The following is a 19,594-nucleotide window of genomic DNA, read 5'->3' on the forward strand; positions in this document are numbered from 1 at the left end:
CACTTTGAACTAAAAATCTCAGAACATTATCGCCAAAATGGAATATTAAATTTTGACCTCCAACATATATTAAATGAAGATTTAATTAGTCCTATTATACTGATGAAAGTCTCATTACTCTTCCCACCATTCTAGACCCATTTGACTCTAAATTCTTTCTAATGAAAGCAAGGAAATTATCAGTCTTTCTGATGCAAACTACTCTTAATTTTGCTGTGTGAGCCTTTCTCCAGTTCTGACTATGCCCTACTCCTTACACTTCACTATTCCCTCTAAAAGGGAATCAGAATCCAAACAGACAACAATTTAAAAAGCAATGTTTACAGTTTTACCGATACTCAGCCACCTGCTAATTTATACCAGCATACAGTAATTTCCTAGGATCAGGACACATCTACCTTGGCAGGCTTACCTTATTATGTGTAAAGGGGGAAGCTGTATACAAGGTGGGATGGATAAGCGGACGAGGAAGGTGGGGAATTGTATGCAATGGTATATGTCCATGAATATGAGGATAAAGATGAAGTGCAGGATGTGCAGGTTTTTCAGGATTCATAAACTGATGCCCAGCAGGCAGGCGTCCAGTTGCAAGTGCAGAGGCTGTTAGACCTGAAGCTTCTTGTTTGCAAACATGACATTCACAAGCATTTGGACCTTGGTCAGCCTGTAAGTGTACAATAAAATACAATCAATGTACTTAACAATACAATCAGGTAGTTCCCTAGATCCTTTTTCTTAATAATCATAAATACAATTTACTTTGGAATACATCTATTAACAAATCCAGAGCATCTGGCAAATTCCTCGTGAAAAAAACATTGATTAAAAGTACTAATGGAGGATCTCTTAGTTAAGCTTGGCTCTCAAGATCAACACAGTTTGACACCAGATTTTGAATACCTACTATCAGCGACGAAGATAATTTGTATCGAATTATCAAGGGCACACAAGAATAGGAAATCTTGATAACATTAGATTGCTAGGTTAATTCCAATATAAAAACAGAATTGGATGTTTATATTTCACAATTTCCCAAGTATATGGAAAAACAGTACACACAACAGTAGTGGTAAGGGCTCATTAGCTGACAAAGTTGGAAGAAGCCCTAAGACTTAGGGAGAGCATGGCCAGTAAGTCAAGGGAAGGGATTTTTCCCCTTTGCTCAGCACTTGTGAGATAAACCTGGACTGAAGGGCTCCTCAATACAAGAAACCAGGACACACTGGAGCAAGTCCAGCCAAGGGTCACAGAGATGATTCAGGATTTAGAGCATATATCAAGGAAAGGCTGAAAGGGCTGGGATTCTTTAGCCTCTAAAGAGAAGACTCAGGAGGACCTTACCCATGTGCATAAATACCTGACTCAGGGAAAGAAGGAAAACAAAGATAAGAGACCCAGGATCTTCTCAGTGGTATCCCATGAAGGAGTGAGAAGAAACAGGCATGGATTGAAATACAGGAATTTCCACTCCAAGTGTTTATGTACTTATTCTATTGTGAAGGTGGCTGAACACTGAAACATGTTATCCACAGTTTTGAAGCCCCCAGTCCTTGGTGATATTGAAAATCCAACTGGACACAGAGCTGAGCAGCCTCCTCCTAAAGAGTTTGCTTTGAGTAGGATGGTAGGACTAGACCATCTGCAGAGGTCCCTTCCAAATTCAATTACTATGCAACTGCCTTACAAATAAAGGAAAATGTGTGCCTTACTGGAATCTTTTACTGATCCTTAAGGCATCTTCAGACTCTATAGTCTTTAAAGGGCTCACGTACTCTGGAAGAAAAGACACTCAGGAAAGAGCTACCTCCATTTTCTTCTCTCACCTTAGTACTTTTTACTAACACTGTCATCTGACATTTTACTGGAAGACAGTTTTTACCAGAAGCAATACAGGAACGCTTCCCAGCTGTTACTTCTTCCCAGTAATGAGGCTCTACACATCTTTTCCAAGAAGCAACATTAGCTTCTTAGCTTAGCTTTCAAGAAAAGAACTGACAGGTAGCATTTCTCTGCAACATGCATGCTTTCCTCTCAGAAACACATAACACTTCATCTTAACTTAGAAGTATTACAGCCTTTGACACAAGGCATGTTTCAAAATATGAAGATTTCTTACACCAAATACAACAAATGCAATTAGATCTATTAAGAGCAAATAATACTTGTTTCAGGAGAAAGTTGTATCAAGTAACTAGTAATAATCTCATAAAAAATTAAAAAGAGGAAAAATAAACCAAAAAAGCAACATGGAGATTCAAAATCTGATTCTGACCAACCTTTGGGTACTTGGTATGAAAAAGGAATTTAAAGTGGAACAAAGAAATTGACAGAAGCAATTAATGACAGAATCACAGAATGGTTGATGTCTCTTGGCAGAGACCTCTGAGTCCTTCTGGGCCAAGCCTTGCCCCAGCAAGACCACTGTGAGCAAGATGCACAGGCCCATATCTAGGCAGCTTTCAGAGATGTCCAAGTAGGAAAACTCCTCAGCCTGTGCCAATGTTACATCATGCTCACAGCAGAGAAGTACTTTGTGGAGTTTAGATGGAACACTCTGTACTTTCATTTGTGCCCAGTGCCTCCTGACCTGGTACTGGTCACTACTAAGCAGAGTCTGACTCCATCCTCTTCGCACCTTCAAGCCACTCGTCTATCAGAATCCCCAGGTCCTTCTCCAACGGGAACGGCCCAGAACTAGATACAACACTCCAGGTGTAGCCTCACCAACAGTGAGCAGAGGGGAATGATCACCTCTTTTGAGTGCTGATACTCTGCCTAAAGAAGGCAGGAAATGAGAAATTCCAATAGATGATACAAAATGATCTCCAACATATCGGTGAAATGAATCACATGAATACAGCATTACAAAGTAAATACCCAGCTTTGACAAAAAAATCATCAGGCAAAAAAAAAAATCAATAGGAGTTCTTCAGAATATTTTCTTTCTTTCCCCCCAAAGCAGATAGAAAAAAGGGTTAAATAACATCTTAGGTAAGTAAACTAAACTGTAAGGTGAAACAGAAGTAGACTTATATAATCTCAGCATCATTTGATTTTCTACAACAAATGTGAAATCTGTTCACCCGTTTCCAGTTAGCCTGACAAGCTGGATGTCTCAGCACATTTAATTACTGCATCAGTAAGTCATACATAGAAAAAAGATTTCTCAACAAGCTTGTTGAGAGAAGTTGTAGCTTAATACTCATAAGACACTTCCACTGTTCCAGTGCTCTGTCACCATACCATAAAGAAGTTCTTCCACATATTTGTATGAAATTTCCTATGTTCAAGTTTTAGATCACTGCTCCTTGTCCTATCACACCACCAAGAACCTGGCCTCATCCATTTGTCTCCCACTTCCTTTTAGATATTTTTAAACATTTATCAGATCCTTCCTCAGTCTTCTTTTCCCCAGGCTGAAAAGACCCAGGTTACTCAGTCTTTTCTCATATGGAAGATGCTCCAGGCCTTAAATCACCTTTGTGGCCCTCTGCTGGGCTCCTAGGAGATCCCTGTCTTTTTTGCACTGGGGAGCCAAGAACTGGACGCAGCACTTCAGATGTGGTCTCACGAGGGCAAAGTAGAGGGGGAGGATCAAACCCCTCAAAGACTTCCATCATTGTAGAATCTTTTGTACAACAAGAGTGATTTTTAGAGTAATATTTCCTCTCTCAAAGTGTAAACCCATGTTATAGCTGTAGGATAACTCAGATTGAAAGAAACAAAGACAAGTCCAACAGATGAATTACTTTGATGGTCATAGAACTATTTGTTTAGCTGTTAAACCAGACCCCACTACCTGCTGAGCAGATGCTGTGGGTAAAGTTTCCTGTGTGTTTTAGTGAACTTACAGAAGAGAGTGCAACAATCTTAAAAACAAACAAAAAAAACAACAAAAAAACCCAAGAAAACAAAAAAAGAAATCATGCAAATACCAAAAAAACCCCACAACAAAAAAATCCCACACACATTATCCATACAACAGGCTACTACACAATGTTTCAGCAAGGCAAATTAGTCCTCAGATGTGACATTAAAAAGCGCCCATTAACAACATGCTCTCATTGTAATCCCCTCAACAGCAGTTTCACATAACATCAACATTTACCAAAGACCAAGCTCAAACCACCAAGATATATTTCTTAGTATCTGTTTTTCATTCATATAAGCACAAAGATAGAAATCACTTTTACTGAGAACATCTTTAACATAACTAACGTGTTTCAGGTTGTGAAAAAAGAAGGATACTATCTAGGACAATATACAATCAACTGAAACATATTTTAGATATCACAGCTACCTACTGATAATATATAATCAATATATATCAATATATTCAAAGTTAAAGATATAATTCAGGTTGAAGATGTAAATGTATTATCACTCAAAAAGTCAAATTTCTGATATTACTAAAAGGTTGCATTTTTTTCTTCACAGGTTACAATACCTGTTGACTAGGGTAAGAAGGTGGTGGACTATCCATTTTTGCTTCATCTTTCCTTAATGCCCTTTTTCCTAGAGACATTTCCTCCTTCTGAGTCCCTGGTGGCTCACCACTACTTTCTCCATCCGCTTCTTCATCATCTGCTTCTGAGGAGCTGCTGCTAGTACTGCTCACCTGAGGAGACTGTGTAATATTAACTCATTAACATGGGAGTGAAGGACAAGCTTAGCTTTTCTTCAGCAGTAAGATCCAAATGCCAGAAAAAAGACAATCTAAGTGTTGTACCTCATCTTTCAATGCCATGTTTTCATCTCCGCCATTTAGCTCACTGTGAATTCCATTCATGTTGGCTACTACTTCTGCATCATCGTAATTATTCAATGGGTAGATATCAGCAAACTTTGCTGATAATGGTGCAACATCTTCATCATCACTACCACTGAGAGAAAAAGAGGCTTAGATAAATCCCAGTGCTCAGTAACCTCAGTTATCATGAAAGCAGTCACCAAAATGAAATAAAGTTGAGAGCATCACTTGAATTCCTAATTGGGATTTTTATACAACTATCTTCTTTTGAGTTAACTGACCTTATTTTTCAAATTAAAAAATAAAAAAATCAAGCAATCTCTACACTCCTACTAACTACAGTGGCTTCATGCCAGAACAGCTAATTGGTACTGAAAATGAGATTCTCTGCTATTTCTGTGTAAGATATTATTCCATTAATGTCTTGTGACCAAGAAATCTAATGTCTTTATAATGACAGGATACAGATGACCTTTAATTTGATGAAAAATGCCAATGATTTTGCTTAAAGAAAGAGTGAAGTGGCAAAACAATAAAATATATACACAATATGTCAAACAAGTAACTGTAAGTAATCAGCATTGAACATATCAAAGTAAATCTTGAATTTCTCAACTGCAATTAGTTCATAAATGACCCCTCACTGAAGTGCTTTCCTGCTAACCTACTTTCAAGTCTTAACACAAGTCGTCTCTCCCCTTTTATAGACAGCTAGAACATGCATGTTTTAGTACCCATTCTAGGGAAATGTTGCAAAGATTCTTTAGTTCATGTTTTCACAGTAATCCAAAGCTCTTAAAAAATAGCTCTCACACTGAGCACCTTAACTTTTTACATTCTATGAGACACTTCACCAAAATTTAAGTGATGGCACCATAAGTCACGCTTCAAATATGCAACGAGGAAATAAAACAAGTAGGCTTAGGTCCAATACAAAAAATGCCTCTTCCTCAAGAAGCAGTGATATTTCCCTTAAAAAAAAAAAAAGGAAACAGACTACTTACAGTATATACTTGGATACAACTTGTTTATTTTCTGAATTCTGCATTCTTTGTTTCAATTTCAGAATCAAGGCTCATGAAAGTTTACAGAAATAGCAAAACACATGCTTATGGAGCAAACTGTACTGCCACATAACCTGTTTTCAAACATGTCCCAGATTGATATAGAAACTCTAGTCCTTTTACGGACCATACATCACAGTGGATGCAACAGGTGAAGTCATATTCATCAGAAGCATCTCATTCATCTGTGCTCCCATCATTCATCACACCACATTAACAATGTTCTAATGACAATTCCTTGACTGTATAATCATCATGTACTTCAGTAGCATTCCCACCAGTACTGAAGGCTTTTTTTTTTTTCTCCTCTTTCTTTAAAACATTCTTCTGGAATTTCACCTGATTAGAGACTGATGGCTAGTTCCACCCAAACTACATACAGAAGTCAGTCAACCAGTTTTATACTTTCAGAATTATGGTAGAGGCAGAAGTCTGCCATTAGACTAAAGCCTCAAATCTCACTATGATTTCAACAAAACAAAAAAAAGTGGCAAACACTTCTGACAGGGAGTACTGTTGATGCAATTCTCCAGTTAACACACCTTCAGCAAGCCTAATAAGTGCTTTTTAGGAACTAAAAAAAATGCATAGGAAGCAACCATTACTCAAAGAAAAAGCATCACCATTTACATTGCTCAAATTAAAAAAATTTTTTTTACTTTTTTTTTTGCTATTTTAAACTGATGCTTTAAAGCATCTTTGTAATCTCAAAGCAGAAAAGTATATACGATGCATACATCTAGCAGTGCTGTGAAGTCCAAATTTTTGGAAAATATAAAAAAATTCAGGATTTTTTTTTGTTCCACAATAGATAAAACTGGACTTGGGAACTTCTGAATTCAGTATCAGGATTAATCTATTTTCTTATAATTTTCTGATGTTAAAACAGAATTATCTAACAACGGTCAGCCTGCATAACTTGCCTTCTGAAGTTCAATTCACTATTCCAAATTTTTAAAACTGAGAACTTACAAAGTTGGTGCAGAACCATTGTCTGCGAGGATCAGCCTTGGATGTTGCTGAATTGTTATAGGTGAGCTGGAACCCGATCCTGAACTTGCTGAAGACATACTAGGTGGGCGGATCTCAGATAGATAATCCGGAGCAGAATCAATTTGCAGTGGTAACTGGTTAATGTGGATATCATCCGTTATAGGAGAATCCATGATGCCACACGTCAAAATGTGTGAAAGGCTGCAGTCATCACAAGTACATCTGTTCAAGAATTAAGATTACACACTTTTATGACCTTCAAGCATTCATTTGAAGTAACCAGACTCTTTCTTGCAATAACGTTTCCTTTTTTCCTCTAACATGAGAAATGAATCATTTATTATGATTTCAAGTTAAAAACATCTGCTCACCTTCTTCTATAATTACAGTTGGGACAGTCAGGCATGCTCAAACGTGATGACAGCATGTGCCTCATTGTATCCGTGAAGTTGTTTTCCCCAGCTAGTGCTTTCTTGTTATTAAGCTGAAGTAAATTATAAAGGCATTGTTTTAGTAGTGCAAGTCTTTCCATTAACAATTCAATAGCACATCAGATTAACAAACAGCATAATAAAAAAGGGTTCTTTGGGCAAGATATTTTAAAATAAAGTTTTATCATAGCAGTGTTTTAATCACAAGTTAAAAGATTCCAATTTACAAACACCACACTTTTGGCACTCAAACTTAAAAGAAACTGTGTTTTTTCTATGAAAAAGTAAAGTAGACATGTCCACCTCCTTTAGTCATTTGTAACTGCATGGTATTTCTGCTGACACATACTGAACTTCAGCAGTTCTCACCTTGTTTCATGGTATGCACAAAGGACATGGATGACAAATGAAGAAAGAATGCAAACTCATCCTTATCTTGCAAAGAAAAAAAAAATAGGACTAATTGTGCAGCCACAACTGGATAAACTCAAGCAAAGAAGTAGCTGCCCAAAACAAGATTTCACCACACTAGTGAAAAAAAGAAAATCCAAATAACCCCCAACTGGCAGAGGCCTAATCCTGAAAGAACTTAATTTCATTAGATACCTACAAACCTTAGGTTAAACAAGGATGTGCCTAAGCTTCAGACCTGACCCTTACCTAAGCAGCCATTTGCTTACAGCTTAATTAGGATCAAATAAAAAGAGGATTCTTCCTCAAGTCCTCTGAGGAGCCCTGTTCAACTGATGCTTTAAAGTTGCAGCCAACAAATGCTTATGTCCCATATAGACAAAAGTTTTGAGCAATTTAAGCTTAAGTTTATTAAAATGTATAATCATACACTCTAATTCATGACAGTAGTACATGAACAGAGATCCGATCTTGGCTTTAGCCTAGTCACTCTATACTCTTATGGAAAGGATAATACATGCTTGAACAATTTCAGGCTAGTGAATAGAGTGTGTCTAAAACAGTAGATACAGGGAAGTACAGCTGCCCCCCTCCCTGGCTACAGCTTAAAACCAAGCAGGTAGCTCTGCTCAAGCTTTACCCCCAGAACAAATTTAAGAGCTGTCTCTAGGGTTCCCAGCTCCAAAGTCTGAACTGATGCAATCATCTTGCCCTGCTGCTGCTTCTCTCAATCCGCAGCTCTGCATACACAGGAGAATTTGATACATTCTCGAACACAATATTCCCTATCACGTACATCAAGACAGCTCCATGTTCCATGTTTTGGATCCCAGTCAGAGGCACAGGGAATTCTCCTTCCGTAGCATCAAGAATTTTAATACTGCATATTCAGTGCTAAGACCATGGTGCTTGTTTTTACCTTTTAGTAACTAAGCTTATATACTCTTCTTGGATCTTGCTTTGTATTTTAGCTGATCAAGGTTAAAGCCTGGCATTACACATCACACAATTAGATCATATAGAACTAGTGTAATATACTACACTCAAAAATCTGCATTTTGAAAATATACATAGAGCATTAGTATTACTTAACATGGTTTAAAAAAATCCTACCTGCTCTTCAATAAAACGTCTCTGTTTAAAAAATTCCCAGTCTTCCTTCAGCATGCGTTGTTTTGTTTTCATTGCCATCTAAAACAGAATTTAAGAAAAACTCAGTGGTTTAATTACAGAGATCATATGCTTATAGTCAGTTGTTCTATCAAAGTTTTGTGACATGTAACTTACCTGTATCATTTTTAAAGTAGTTGCATACTCAGTCAATATGACACTTGTTTTATTTCCTAAAACTACTATTTGAATCAGTTAAATAAATAACTTTTAGTCATTTACACTTCAAGTCAGATTTTTCCACTATTATTCCTTAAGGATTTGTGTGTATTTGCTTCTTACTCTCCAAAAATTAAGTATTTTCATAGTATTTTTCATAACTCACGCTTGGCATTAAATCTTCCACATCTCAAATCCACTGAAATCCATTAAAATGTAGTGACAAGAGTTTTGGCAAGGCCTCAACACAGGCTCAGTGCCAACCCATGTACCACATGTAGAACTAACCATCTAATCTGTGAGTGTAAAAAATTGGAAGAGTAAACATAAAATGAAGTAGTGACCTCAACTAACACTACTCCTTTTATCTCTGTGTATTTCATGCCCATGGTTTACTTAGAGCTGGAAAAATATTGTATAATTACTAGGCCTCAAATCACACTGTAAATGCACAGAGTTCATAACTTTTTGTATGGAAACAACTTTTTTTTAATTTAGTGAACAAACTCACTGACAAAACCCAAAAATTTCCATGAATTTTAACAGAACAAAACACAAGAACAGAAGTTTTTCTTGTAGGTTGCACCTTTTTAAGAGCACTAGCTCACTGGTGAATAAAAGCAATTATTTAGGTTATCTATTTTTTTTTCATTTATTTTATTAATAAAGAGAATTCTAACACTAGAATATACCAAACTCCTTCATAAAGATTTGTTAAAAAAAAGAATCAGAGTTCAGTAGGTTACGCTACTGCAATCTTTCTTTTTTCTTCAGAAGTGTCTCCCAAAACTCATGCTTGAACTAGGGTTGTATGCCAGAATATTAATTGGAGTTATTGCTACTACCATTTTTTAACCAGGGAAACTGAAGTTCTAAAACTGGGGATTTGAAACAGCGTTAAGTGGCAGAGTTTCACCTAATCAATTTGTAACACAATCAGCAGCATGCAATTCTAATTACTGCTGTGAATTTTGATTTCCCTTGGTACTGTGAGGCTACAGGAGTAGCAAAAAAAAAAAAAAAAGAATTGTGTTCATGTATGTGCCTTTTTAAACAGAACAGCATGTATGAAATATCCTTGAAGCACTGGTACCATTTCTTAGACACACTACTAATTACTGCAGAGTCTGAAACCAGAAGAGAGAAAGATTTCATCTTGGTTGCATTATCACCATCTGAGCACCTTAAAGCTACATTCAAAACCAACAGAACTCATAGCTTTTGACGCCCAGACATGTTACCATTAAAGACAGGCACCTACACTTGTTTAAAACTGCCAGTGCATTAATTGGGAGCTGCCTACTCAATCAAGCCTGCCAAGAAACTGACAAGGAAAATAGTATGGTTTAACTATCAGTACTCCTTAGTATTAATGGAAGAGGGAGCTGGAATTAATGTTTTCCTACTTCTGGCTTAGCAGTCTTTCCTATAGCCCTGTCTGCAAGTATCTTCTTAATTCCATGAATAACAGGCTATCACTTGTACCATCTTTTTTTTCCACCCATGAATATTTGTTATTTCAGTAGACAAAAGCAGCTTCAACACAAACCACATGATTCATGCCCAAGAAATCTTTTGGGATGTGGGAGATACAAATTCAGATGTATCAAAAAGAAAAATTTACATTTCAATCTTACACATCTGCAACAAATACACTGCAATGCTGCCCAATGGAAAAAAAAAAAAGAACGTCCACCACCTCGTTTCTTCCTTCTGTTTACTTTAAGGCTAACAAGCATTTGAGATCAATCAGACAAGCTTAAGTGAAACAGGCAGGTGAATAAGTATTTTTTCCCTCTGAAACAGATTTAATCATAAAACAAAACCAAGTTTGGTCAGAACTGACATATAACAATAGATCTCCTACAAGAAACTCTGATGCTTGCACATGTTTGGAAGCATCAAATATCCTGTGATACTTCAAAATCTATCACATGTGGACAGTACCATTGAGCATCCCAAATTCCATCTGTCAAACTGATCTACTTTCCTACCCTGTTTCACTAAAAACAAAAATCAATTCTTCTTATCACAAACTCTCAGTGTCCAAAAACAAAAAGAGATTTTTTGATTTATGTAACTAGTATAAAGATAACAAAATAACACCAACAAATATACCTATAGAATACAAAAATTATTTTCTACTCTGCTCACCAGGACTCTAACAACCTCAGCACAGAGAGCTGAGCAAGAAACTCTGTGCTCTCAAGGCACTGTGCAAAGGCAGCTCTGTATTCCTTCGTTCTGGGGAGCCAGCAGTATTAAAAATGGAAATGCCCACAAAGTACATATGATTATCTAGCCATTACTTATGGTAATGATCCAAATATATTTCAGACTTCTCAAGTTAAATACAATCTAAATTTGGTAAGGAAAATACTAGGACCTGGAGGTACAGACTACATTTATTTGAAATCCTGTATTTCAGATACTTTGAACATCTTCCTCAGACCTGAGCTAGTCACAAATAAAGGTGCTGATATGAACAAATGATTTGCTTGAATTTTATTACGATGTACACCCATGAAAGAGGAGTGTGTCAGTACTACAAGTCTGTGTGTGATACAGCTGTTTTACAGTCTTTAAAAAAACTGCATTATTCATATAGAACAAGCATCAAAACACTGTAGGAGACATTTGTATTATCTCCACTGATTCCTTGTCTAAATATTGAGGTATAAGAAGGAAAAAGAAGGATCATTATAAAAGGATCATTTATCTGTGCTGATCTGCGTGTTCTAACCTTTGAAACACCAGCAATAGAACTTAACTGTTTTGTTGAGCCAAGAAGCAACAAATGAACATGCATTCACGATTAAGATCAACAAGTTCCATAGTATCTGGGCTCTCTGATTTCTACTTGATAAAAAAAAATCACTGTAAATTCAGGTAAGATGGTCGTACTGAATTGCACATTTTTGATTAAGAAAGTATAATAACCACCCACAGATAACATCAACATAGGTTTTAATGAGAGACTGAAAATTGTCTATGTGCAAATTACCAATTTTTATAGGATGTACTCATATTTAAGTTCCAACATGATAAGAACTGAATTGGAATCCCTTTCTTACTGTGGCAGCAATGACAGTCAGAGCACCCTGATATCATAGGGAAAATGAATTGTAGTAACACAAGAAAAGAAATTTCACTGAGCTGCCATCTATTATTTAGATGCACAAAAGCAGCCTGACTAAGAGAAAACTTGATAACTGATAGCTCAGTGATGCAGACCCTAAATATAGAACAATCTCCAAAAATAAAGTTAGTTATGCACTATCTCCATCTTGAAGGCTCTGAAATTACTGGTAGAAATTTACTTAAATCTTTATCACACAGAAGAGCCACTGAAGGACATTTACAGTGTTACCACAACACTTGAAAGCGTTTTACTGTTCATAAGAGTAGTATAGTATTAATAAGACTTTAGATCTCCATACTTACAATGCTCATAAAACTTTAAAATACAAATTGATCTATACAACTCTATCTTCAGTTACTCAAGTTGTTTCAACTAGGGACAAAAAGCAAGTAATTTTAGGAAAATGTAAACACTTTCCAAATAAACAGCAAACTTTTCTAAAAGCAAGCTCTTGATAATATACGAATCAGTACAGTAACACCATATTCTGTAACACAGCATAGACAGAATAAACTGTGAAAACTCACAATTAAAAAGCAAGTAACCACAGATGTCTCAAATGCTTATGTAGTGAGACTTACAAGCTTTTGAAAGCTGTACAAAGGTCACTTTCACTACAAAACATGTATAAATACAAGTCATTTTAAAGCCATCTCTTCTTATTAATTTCATTCAATGGAATTATTTTTGAAGCCTAGTGTTCAGGGATTTTTCTCCCCCTAGTAACAACTAGGGAAGAAAGTTTCATATTCATGCACTATTAGGGTTTTATAGATGAAAGTTACTCAAAAATATTCAAAGACTATCTCCAAGCCACAGCATAACAACTTGCTTCCATAACTTGATGGTATTTCTGTAAAATCACTGTTCCACTTTGGCATATTAGAATTCTTCTCTATTTTGGAAGACTGAATCACTAAAAAGATTCAAAGCGCCTTCAAAGCTCTGGAAAGCAATAGCAAAGAAACTCATTACCAGAGGCACAGCCTTCCATGGGCCACTCCCAACATAATTAGTCATGAAACTGTTTACACAGTTCTTACCTGTTCATCAACGTAATCATCTATTCTTTTCTGGCATTCGAGCCATGCTTCAGCAACTTGCCCCATTTCCTGTTCCAGCTGATGATACCTTTGTAGCAAGGTACTATACATATCTTCACTACAGGAATCGTGTGTTGTTCCAAGCCTACAAGATCAAGCAGCACTTGTTACACATGAGATATTTGAATGGAAAAAAAAAAATAAATCAACAAAAACAACCACACATAGTTCTACCAGCCTGTAAAGTGTTGAAGTACAATAATTGATACACCTTGGCCCACATAGCTGCTTCCATGTCAAAATGAATATTTTTAGTCATTTTTCAAAAAATACCCAACAATTGTTCCAGGTTCTATAAGCAATAATAGAAAGAATGTGGGAAGTGCAACCTTTCTGGAGCCTCTTTCCCACGGGTAACCAGATGTCAACCCTTCTGAGCAATACTTATTCAAATTTTGGTGCTTGATATATTTATCCTTTCAAATCCTGCAGGCTAAATATATCTGTTGACTATTTACTGAATAGTTAGATTGTAAAAATAAAGCCAGAAGCTTGTTAATTTGAACTCTCACGATCAATGATAAAAACATTACTAGACAAACTGGAGGTCCAGTTGGGGAAAAGACTGTGGAATGATGCAAGAGAGATAATTTGGTTGTATGCACTAATCTACTATCACTTCAGACGCAACATCAACTTCAAAATGCACTTATGCCATTCACCCACATTTGGCTGTCTCCAAACGGGGTCCCAGGAACAGGAAAAAGACTTCATTTCCTTTCCAATACTTTGCTTTCATAACGGATTTATTTATTTATGGTATTTGCTGTAAAGCACATCATCACAATGACTCAAGTAAATAAGCAAGTTTCCTAAATCTTGATGACAAAAACAAGGAGAAGTCAAAATTATCTTATATCTAAGTTTAAAGCACACTGAACTGTAATGACCTATGAATTGGTACAGACTAAAGCTTCTCAACACTACTCTTACTGGGTAATTAAGGAGTAACCAGTTGACACTTAACTAGGCACAGAGGTCATACATTGGTCAAAGGACTTGACAAGCCACTGCCAAAATCAAACCCCAAACATCTTAACAGCTGACATTAAAGCCAAGATCCAGCATTTCTGGGAGGTCTGTCACAGATTTCAACCACAACAGGGTGCTAATCCAAACCAAGAACCTATCACCCTGCCTATGAGCCCTTAAATTTAAGGTGGCAATTAAGTATAAACAAGCTGAACAGACAACTCAGCGATCATTAACTTATAGCTCTCGACATCACTTCACCAATGAACTCAAGTTTCATATTGTTATTTTTGCCTAGAACCTGCAACACAACCACTTTAGAAGGCTACGTGAACAATTCTGTACACTAGAAGCTCAGGAAATCCTCCTATGCTAGGGTGCAAAAACCACTTCAAAGGCATATGGCGATTTTAAGAATCAATGTCTCATGATTTTTCCTCATTATCAGTGCAAGCACTAACAATTCCTAATCCTAGATCACAATTCACTCCTTTTCCTAAAGCCTGTGTTTTTTATATGATAACATTATGCAAAATTCTGATCCTTGCTTCACAAGAGTCAAATTTATTCTCAGAGCTGCCACTGAATAGTACTATATATATATATATAAATAATATATATAAATAATATATATATATATATAAATAATATATATATATATATAAATAATATATATATATATAAATAATATATATATATAAATAATATATATATTACAAAGATCAGTTCTGCACAAAAACTAACTTAAGTAGGATTTAAAGTTACAAGTAAAACACTTTTTAAAAAATTTCCATTAACAATGCAGCAGAGTTAACACTTTCAATTTTTACTGTGACTCTTGAGTACAGATCAACACATTTACATGCTGTCACTAAATGTATTGGAATCCCCAAGGCATGTATAAACAAATAGGTGATAGGATTACTTTAAATACTGAAAATAAACCCTTATGAATTATAGTGTCTGATCTAAAAGTCCTCTTGATTGATTAATTGCTTCTAGGCATATGGGCAGTTCTTATTGCTGGTCTGCAGATTGCACAACTCAACATAACTCCTAAAGAAACCAAAGGCAGCAGAAAATGCTGCAACTTGCTAAGATCCTGGTAGTCCACACTGAGTAGATGACCAGTCCTGGCACAGCTAACCTTGTATCATCTAGTTAACCTATCCCCTCCCCACACCCACCAAGACTGCTGTATTTAAAAGTCCTTAAGAGAACATCTTACAGATGTCAAACATATTTGATAAATATCTTAGTTGGTGTGCTGTGATAATTCCAAGTCTTTTGAAAAAGCCAGAGACATACAAATGATGTAGTGATTAAGCTAAGGGATGAAAGGAAAGTGGTGAATGCTCAAAATCTAAATGAAGCTAAGATGCCAAAACAACACTATTTCACATCTTGAGAAGAATAAAACAAGGAAGCCAGTGTTCTCTGTCACGAAACTCTGGCAGCACTTTATCTATTGCTTAAAAGAGTTTCTAACCACATTAAGGCAAAATTGAAAAGGGTTACATGTCAGTTAGGATTACAACCAGAAGAACATCCCTTCCAGACAACTTTATTGCCATTTGCTTTTTTGTGTGAGGTGGGAAGAAGTGAAAGGGTCTGCCTAACCAGGAATCTGGACTGTAGCAAAAAAAAGTCCATTTTGTATCCTAAACGAGGAATAAGACTACCTGTACTTCGATAAGTTTGAAAGAAAACAGGTGCTTACTCTTAGAATTCATAAGAGGAATAGGTCTCTGTTGAGAAAATCCATGAAGTTCAAAATGCCTTTTTTGTAGAAATAACTCCTGCAAACTCTTCAAAGACTTTTCCAGTGCTCTGCAGTTAAACTGAACTATGTGCTTAAGACAATGATTCAATAAGAGATTTATTCAAACGAGTCTCAAATTTCTGAACATTTCAGACAGAAAAATCTCTCCATGACAGCTACAGGAACAATTAAAATGTGAGTATTTATTGTAATTGTATCACGTCAAATAGTTTCCAGAACTACTAATGTCTGAGCTTAGGAATATTTCTGTGATAGGTGAAAAGATCTATCCCAACCAAGAAGTTTTCTCCTCTTTTGTGAACTAGCAAAACAGCAAGACCCTGTATCTTGAAATGCTAATAGATGCAACATCTAGAAATAAGACCAGTTAGGAGATTAAGGAACCTCAGTGCTCTCAAAAAATAAAAATAAAAAAATCAATATATGAATGTATAAAAAGGATTTTAGCTATAAAATCTACAGCAAATTACCTATCCATCTGTTAGAGACAAACCACTGAGATCTTCCCTCTTTGAAATGGCTGAACCTCACTTCCTTGAGAATTTCTAATGTACACATTACAGATCACCACTGTACAAATGCAACCCAGTCTGTAAACTGTTTGTTATTCCTTCAAAGAAAGATTCTTAAAGGTTTGAAAGCAGCAAGCAGTGGAAAAGAAGCCAATACTCATCAGCTCAATAAGAAACAATCTGGAAGCTAGACCGATTCTGATGCTTGCCCAAGTGATGCCTCTGCTATGACATTCCCTTATTGTATAAGATACCAAATTCCCAATAGAAGGCAAATTTTTTAGGAAAGCCTAAGGCCTAAAAAGCTCATGAGTAAAAAACATGCGATATATGAAAAGTAACAGCAATAGTTAATGCTTACAGAAGAAACAGGATAGAAGTCATGGAATAGGAGAAGTCTGTGCTGAATCTCTCCTTTCAAAAAGGCTTGAGAGATTCAATGTTGGCAAAACCATTGTTTCTTAACTGAAACACCCTTAAGGCTACCCAAAGAACACAGACATATACAGAAAGGAATTCCTGAGGGAAAAGGATTCTGTCTCTAAAACCTGATGATAGCTGTCACTACAGTGAAGATCTGTAAGGAAACAACTTCTCTTGCCTAGGTTTGAATTCCAGTAGCATTTGAGAACAAGGTAAACAGAAGCATCCCAACACTTCTGTTAAATCACATAAGACCGTTCTCATTTCCATAGGTAAAGTATCAACAGCCTCAATAAACCAGAAACTGATGGATCAAGAAGTGCACAGAAGCCTTGGCAAAAAACATTCAAGATGGCTGAATACAGCGTCACTGAAAATAGTACTGGAAAGTCAAGCACAGATCAAAGAGATCAAAGGGAAAGCATGCAACTGAACAACATGTTGTTCAACAGAGTGACAGAATTACCTGCCTGAAAAATGGGGCCTAACCCTAACCCAGTACTGAGTCCAGTAACAATTAAGTTTTCCTGTTCTCCTTCCTAACAACTGCTAGCAAAAGCGTAACCCAGAAGTTCCTTCATTTGCCACAAGGAATCAACAAGGATGCTAAATCAAATTGTTCTCGTAACTTAGAAAAAATACCCAAAACAACACACTTGGGACAAATATACAGAGAGTAGTAACACCTTCATCAGGAACAAATCTGAGAGGTCAATGTGAGCAATGTGTGGCTGTACTTTATGAAGATTAAACAGAACTCAAGATTAATAACAATATTTCTATACATTAATAATCGTTTTCCTGCACAAAACAAGCACTTTCAGGTACACAAAACAGAACCATCCTGATAACAAAGCACACATTCTAAAGCCCTGGGAAATGCAATATGCCATCCAATCTACAAGCACATAGCAAGGGTGGGTTTTTTGTTTTGTTTGTGTGTGTTTTCTTCTAGCCATCGATTCACTTGTAGAGAAAAGGAAACAGTACCAGTGCCTTATGTCAAGTGAGGACATTACAAATCATCAGCATTTTAACAGGACACTGTCATTTTATTAGGTAACCTACAAGTAAAGGAGAGTAGAGTAACAATTCTGACGAGCAAGTCATGACATCAGGTTGCTCAATTGAAAACAGGTCAACAAGACTTTTTACCTATCAAACTGGACAAGTAGCAGACCTGTTCATTTTGTTGTTGCTGGCTGCTTTTTTTTGTGTTTTTTATTTTTTTAAGTGATGGCTGCAAACACAGATTTTGCTTTCTCCTTTAAATTACAAAAGTGAAGTTTAAATCTTTACCTTAGCTGTGACACTAATGTTGGCAAGCTATTCTGCAGGAGTGGCTCAGAAAATACCAGATTTTCAAACAGATGTTTGTTGTGCAATTCCCACGTCACCTGAAATTTCTTCAAATGTTCATTTTCCTATAATGAATAACAACCACAAATAAGCTCAGATCATAAAACACAAAGTAAAGAAATGCTTTTCTCATGTCAGAATATATATTCTATTAATAATAAAACATTCTATTAAACCCATCAACCAACAGGCTGCATTATCCAGTTGAGATATTACTTCATTTTAATATTCAAAATATGGGACAGTTCTTTATGTCTATTTAAATCATTAATCATTAGCTTCATACCTTTTCTAAATTGTCATGGATTGGGAAAAAAAACAAAAACAGACTGTGCTGTTGAAAGCTTCCACTCTTTTCTGCACTGTAAGATTTGTTTCATGAATCAGTTATTGCTTCTCAGTTCTTTTCACCTATCTAGTAACAGACACATGGTGACAAGCTGTAATTTTTATTTAAAATTGACATAAGTGAAGTAGAGAGTTCTTTCAAAGTGCAACTGTTTCAAAAATGCACGTTTTCTAAATAGCCGAGAGACCAACTGTTCATTTCTTTTATAAGCAGAATGTTTTTCTATTTAAGGTTACTTCATATACAAATGCCTTGAGTTTTAAGACCTAAAAAGTAAATCTATTATTATGATATCAAAGACAGAAACAATTTTTTCTTTCAAGTTAAGTCCATACACAGATAGCAGTAAACAGTTTTTTCTATAGCAGGACTCTCTCATACAGCAATGCTAAATGCAACTGTTCTATCAGATCATCAAGCAAGGCGTATGCACTATAGCCTTGAGTAGCCAGAAATAAAAGAGTACTTCAGAATTCCAAAGTTTTGTTTAGCATGGTGGTTTAAAAAATTAATATAAAATAGATAAAAAAAAAAAGAATTGAGAAGTTTGAGGTCCTTCTTTTAATTGTTATTGTTTAGACATATTGCTTTTTTTTTTTGCCTCCCAGTTGCACAAGAGACATGCACCATATCAGTTTGAATGCTCTAACTTCAAAATATTCACAACTACTATAAAACGCTTCTTTAAAAAATATTTGTAAGACAAGAGGCCTTTTGCTTTGAATTTTGTCAAATAAAGGGAAACATTGGAGAAGATAGGCATCTTCTGTCTCAAAGTCTTTATCCTACTTTCCTATAGCTGCAAAGTTTTCTTGAATACTGACTGATAATAAGCACCAGAGGAGGAATATGAGAAGACTATTTTCTGATTGGCTGTATAATTCTGACGCTACTGAATTCATTACTGGTGAATCTAATGTGACCTTTGTACTGCAATCCATTTGCTTTGCAGCTGAAAATTCGTAAGTTCCCA

At 36.0% G+C, this 19,594-nt stretch overlaps 1 protein-coding gene across 5 annotated transcripts in view; it reads right to left on the minus strand.

The window, feature by feature from the left end:
• Positions 1 to 19,594, minus strand: part of FAM193A (family with sequence similarity 193 member A) — a 104,451-nt gene that overhangs the window by 46,008 nt on the left and 38,849 nt on the right. For all 5 annotated transcript variants that reach the window (XM_090139739.1, XM_090139738.1, XM_090139737.1 and 2 more), the window contains 8 exons: positions 18,213 to 18,337; positions 13,164 to 13,308; positions 8,763 to 8,840; positions 7,179 to 7,291; positions 6,787 to 7,029; positions 4,730 to 4,883; positions 4,448 to 4,627; positions 413 to 664 (listed from right to left, as the gene is read on the minus strand). In XM_090139739.1, the coding sequence (XP_089995865.1) occupies positions 413 to 664; positions 4,448 to 4,627; positions 4,730 to 4,883; positions 6,787 to 7,029; positions 7,179 to 7,291; positions 8,763 to 8,840; positions 13,164 to 13,308; positions 18,213 to 18,337 (1,290 nt within the window). The remainder of the gene's footprint in view (positions 1 to 412; positions 665 to 4,447; positions 4,628 to 4,729; positions 4,884 to 6,786; positions 7,030 to 7,178; positions 7,292 to 8,762; positions 8,841 to 13,163; positions 13,309 to 18,212; positions 18,338 to 19,594) is intronic.

Source organism: Phasianus colchicus, chromosome 4 (genome assembly GCF_987193195.1).
Source record: "Phasianus colchicus chromosome 4, bPhaCol1.hap1.1, whole genome shotgun sequence".
NCBI lineage: Eukaryota > Metazoa > Chordata > Aves > Galliformes > Phasianidae > Phasianus > Phasianus colchicus.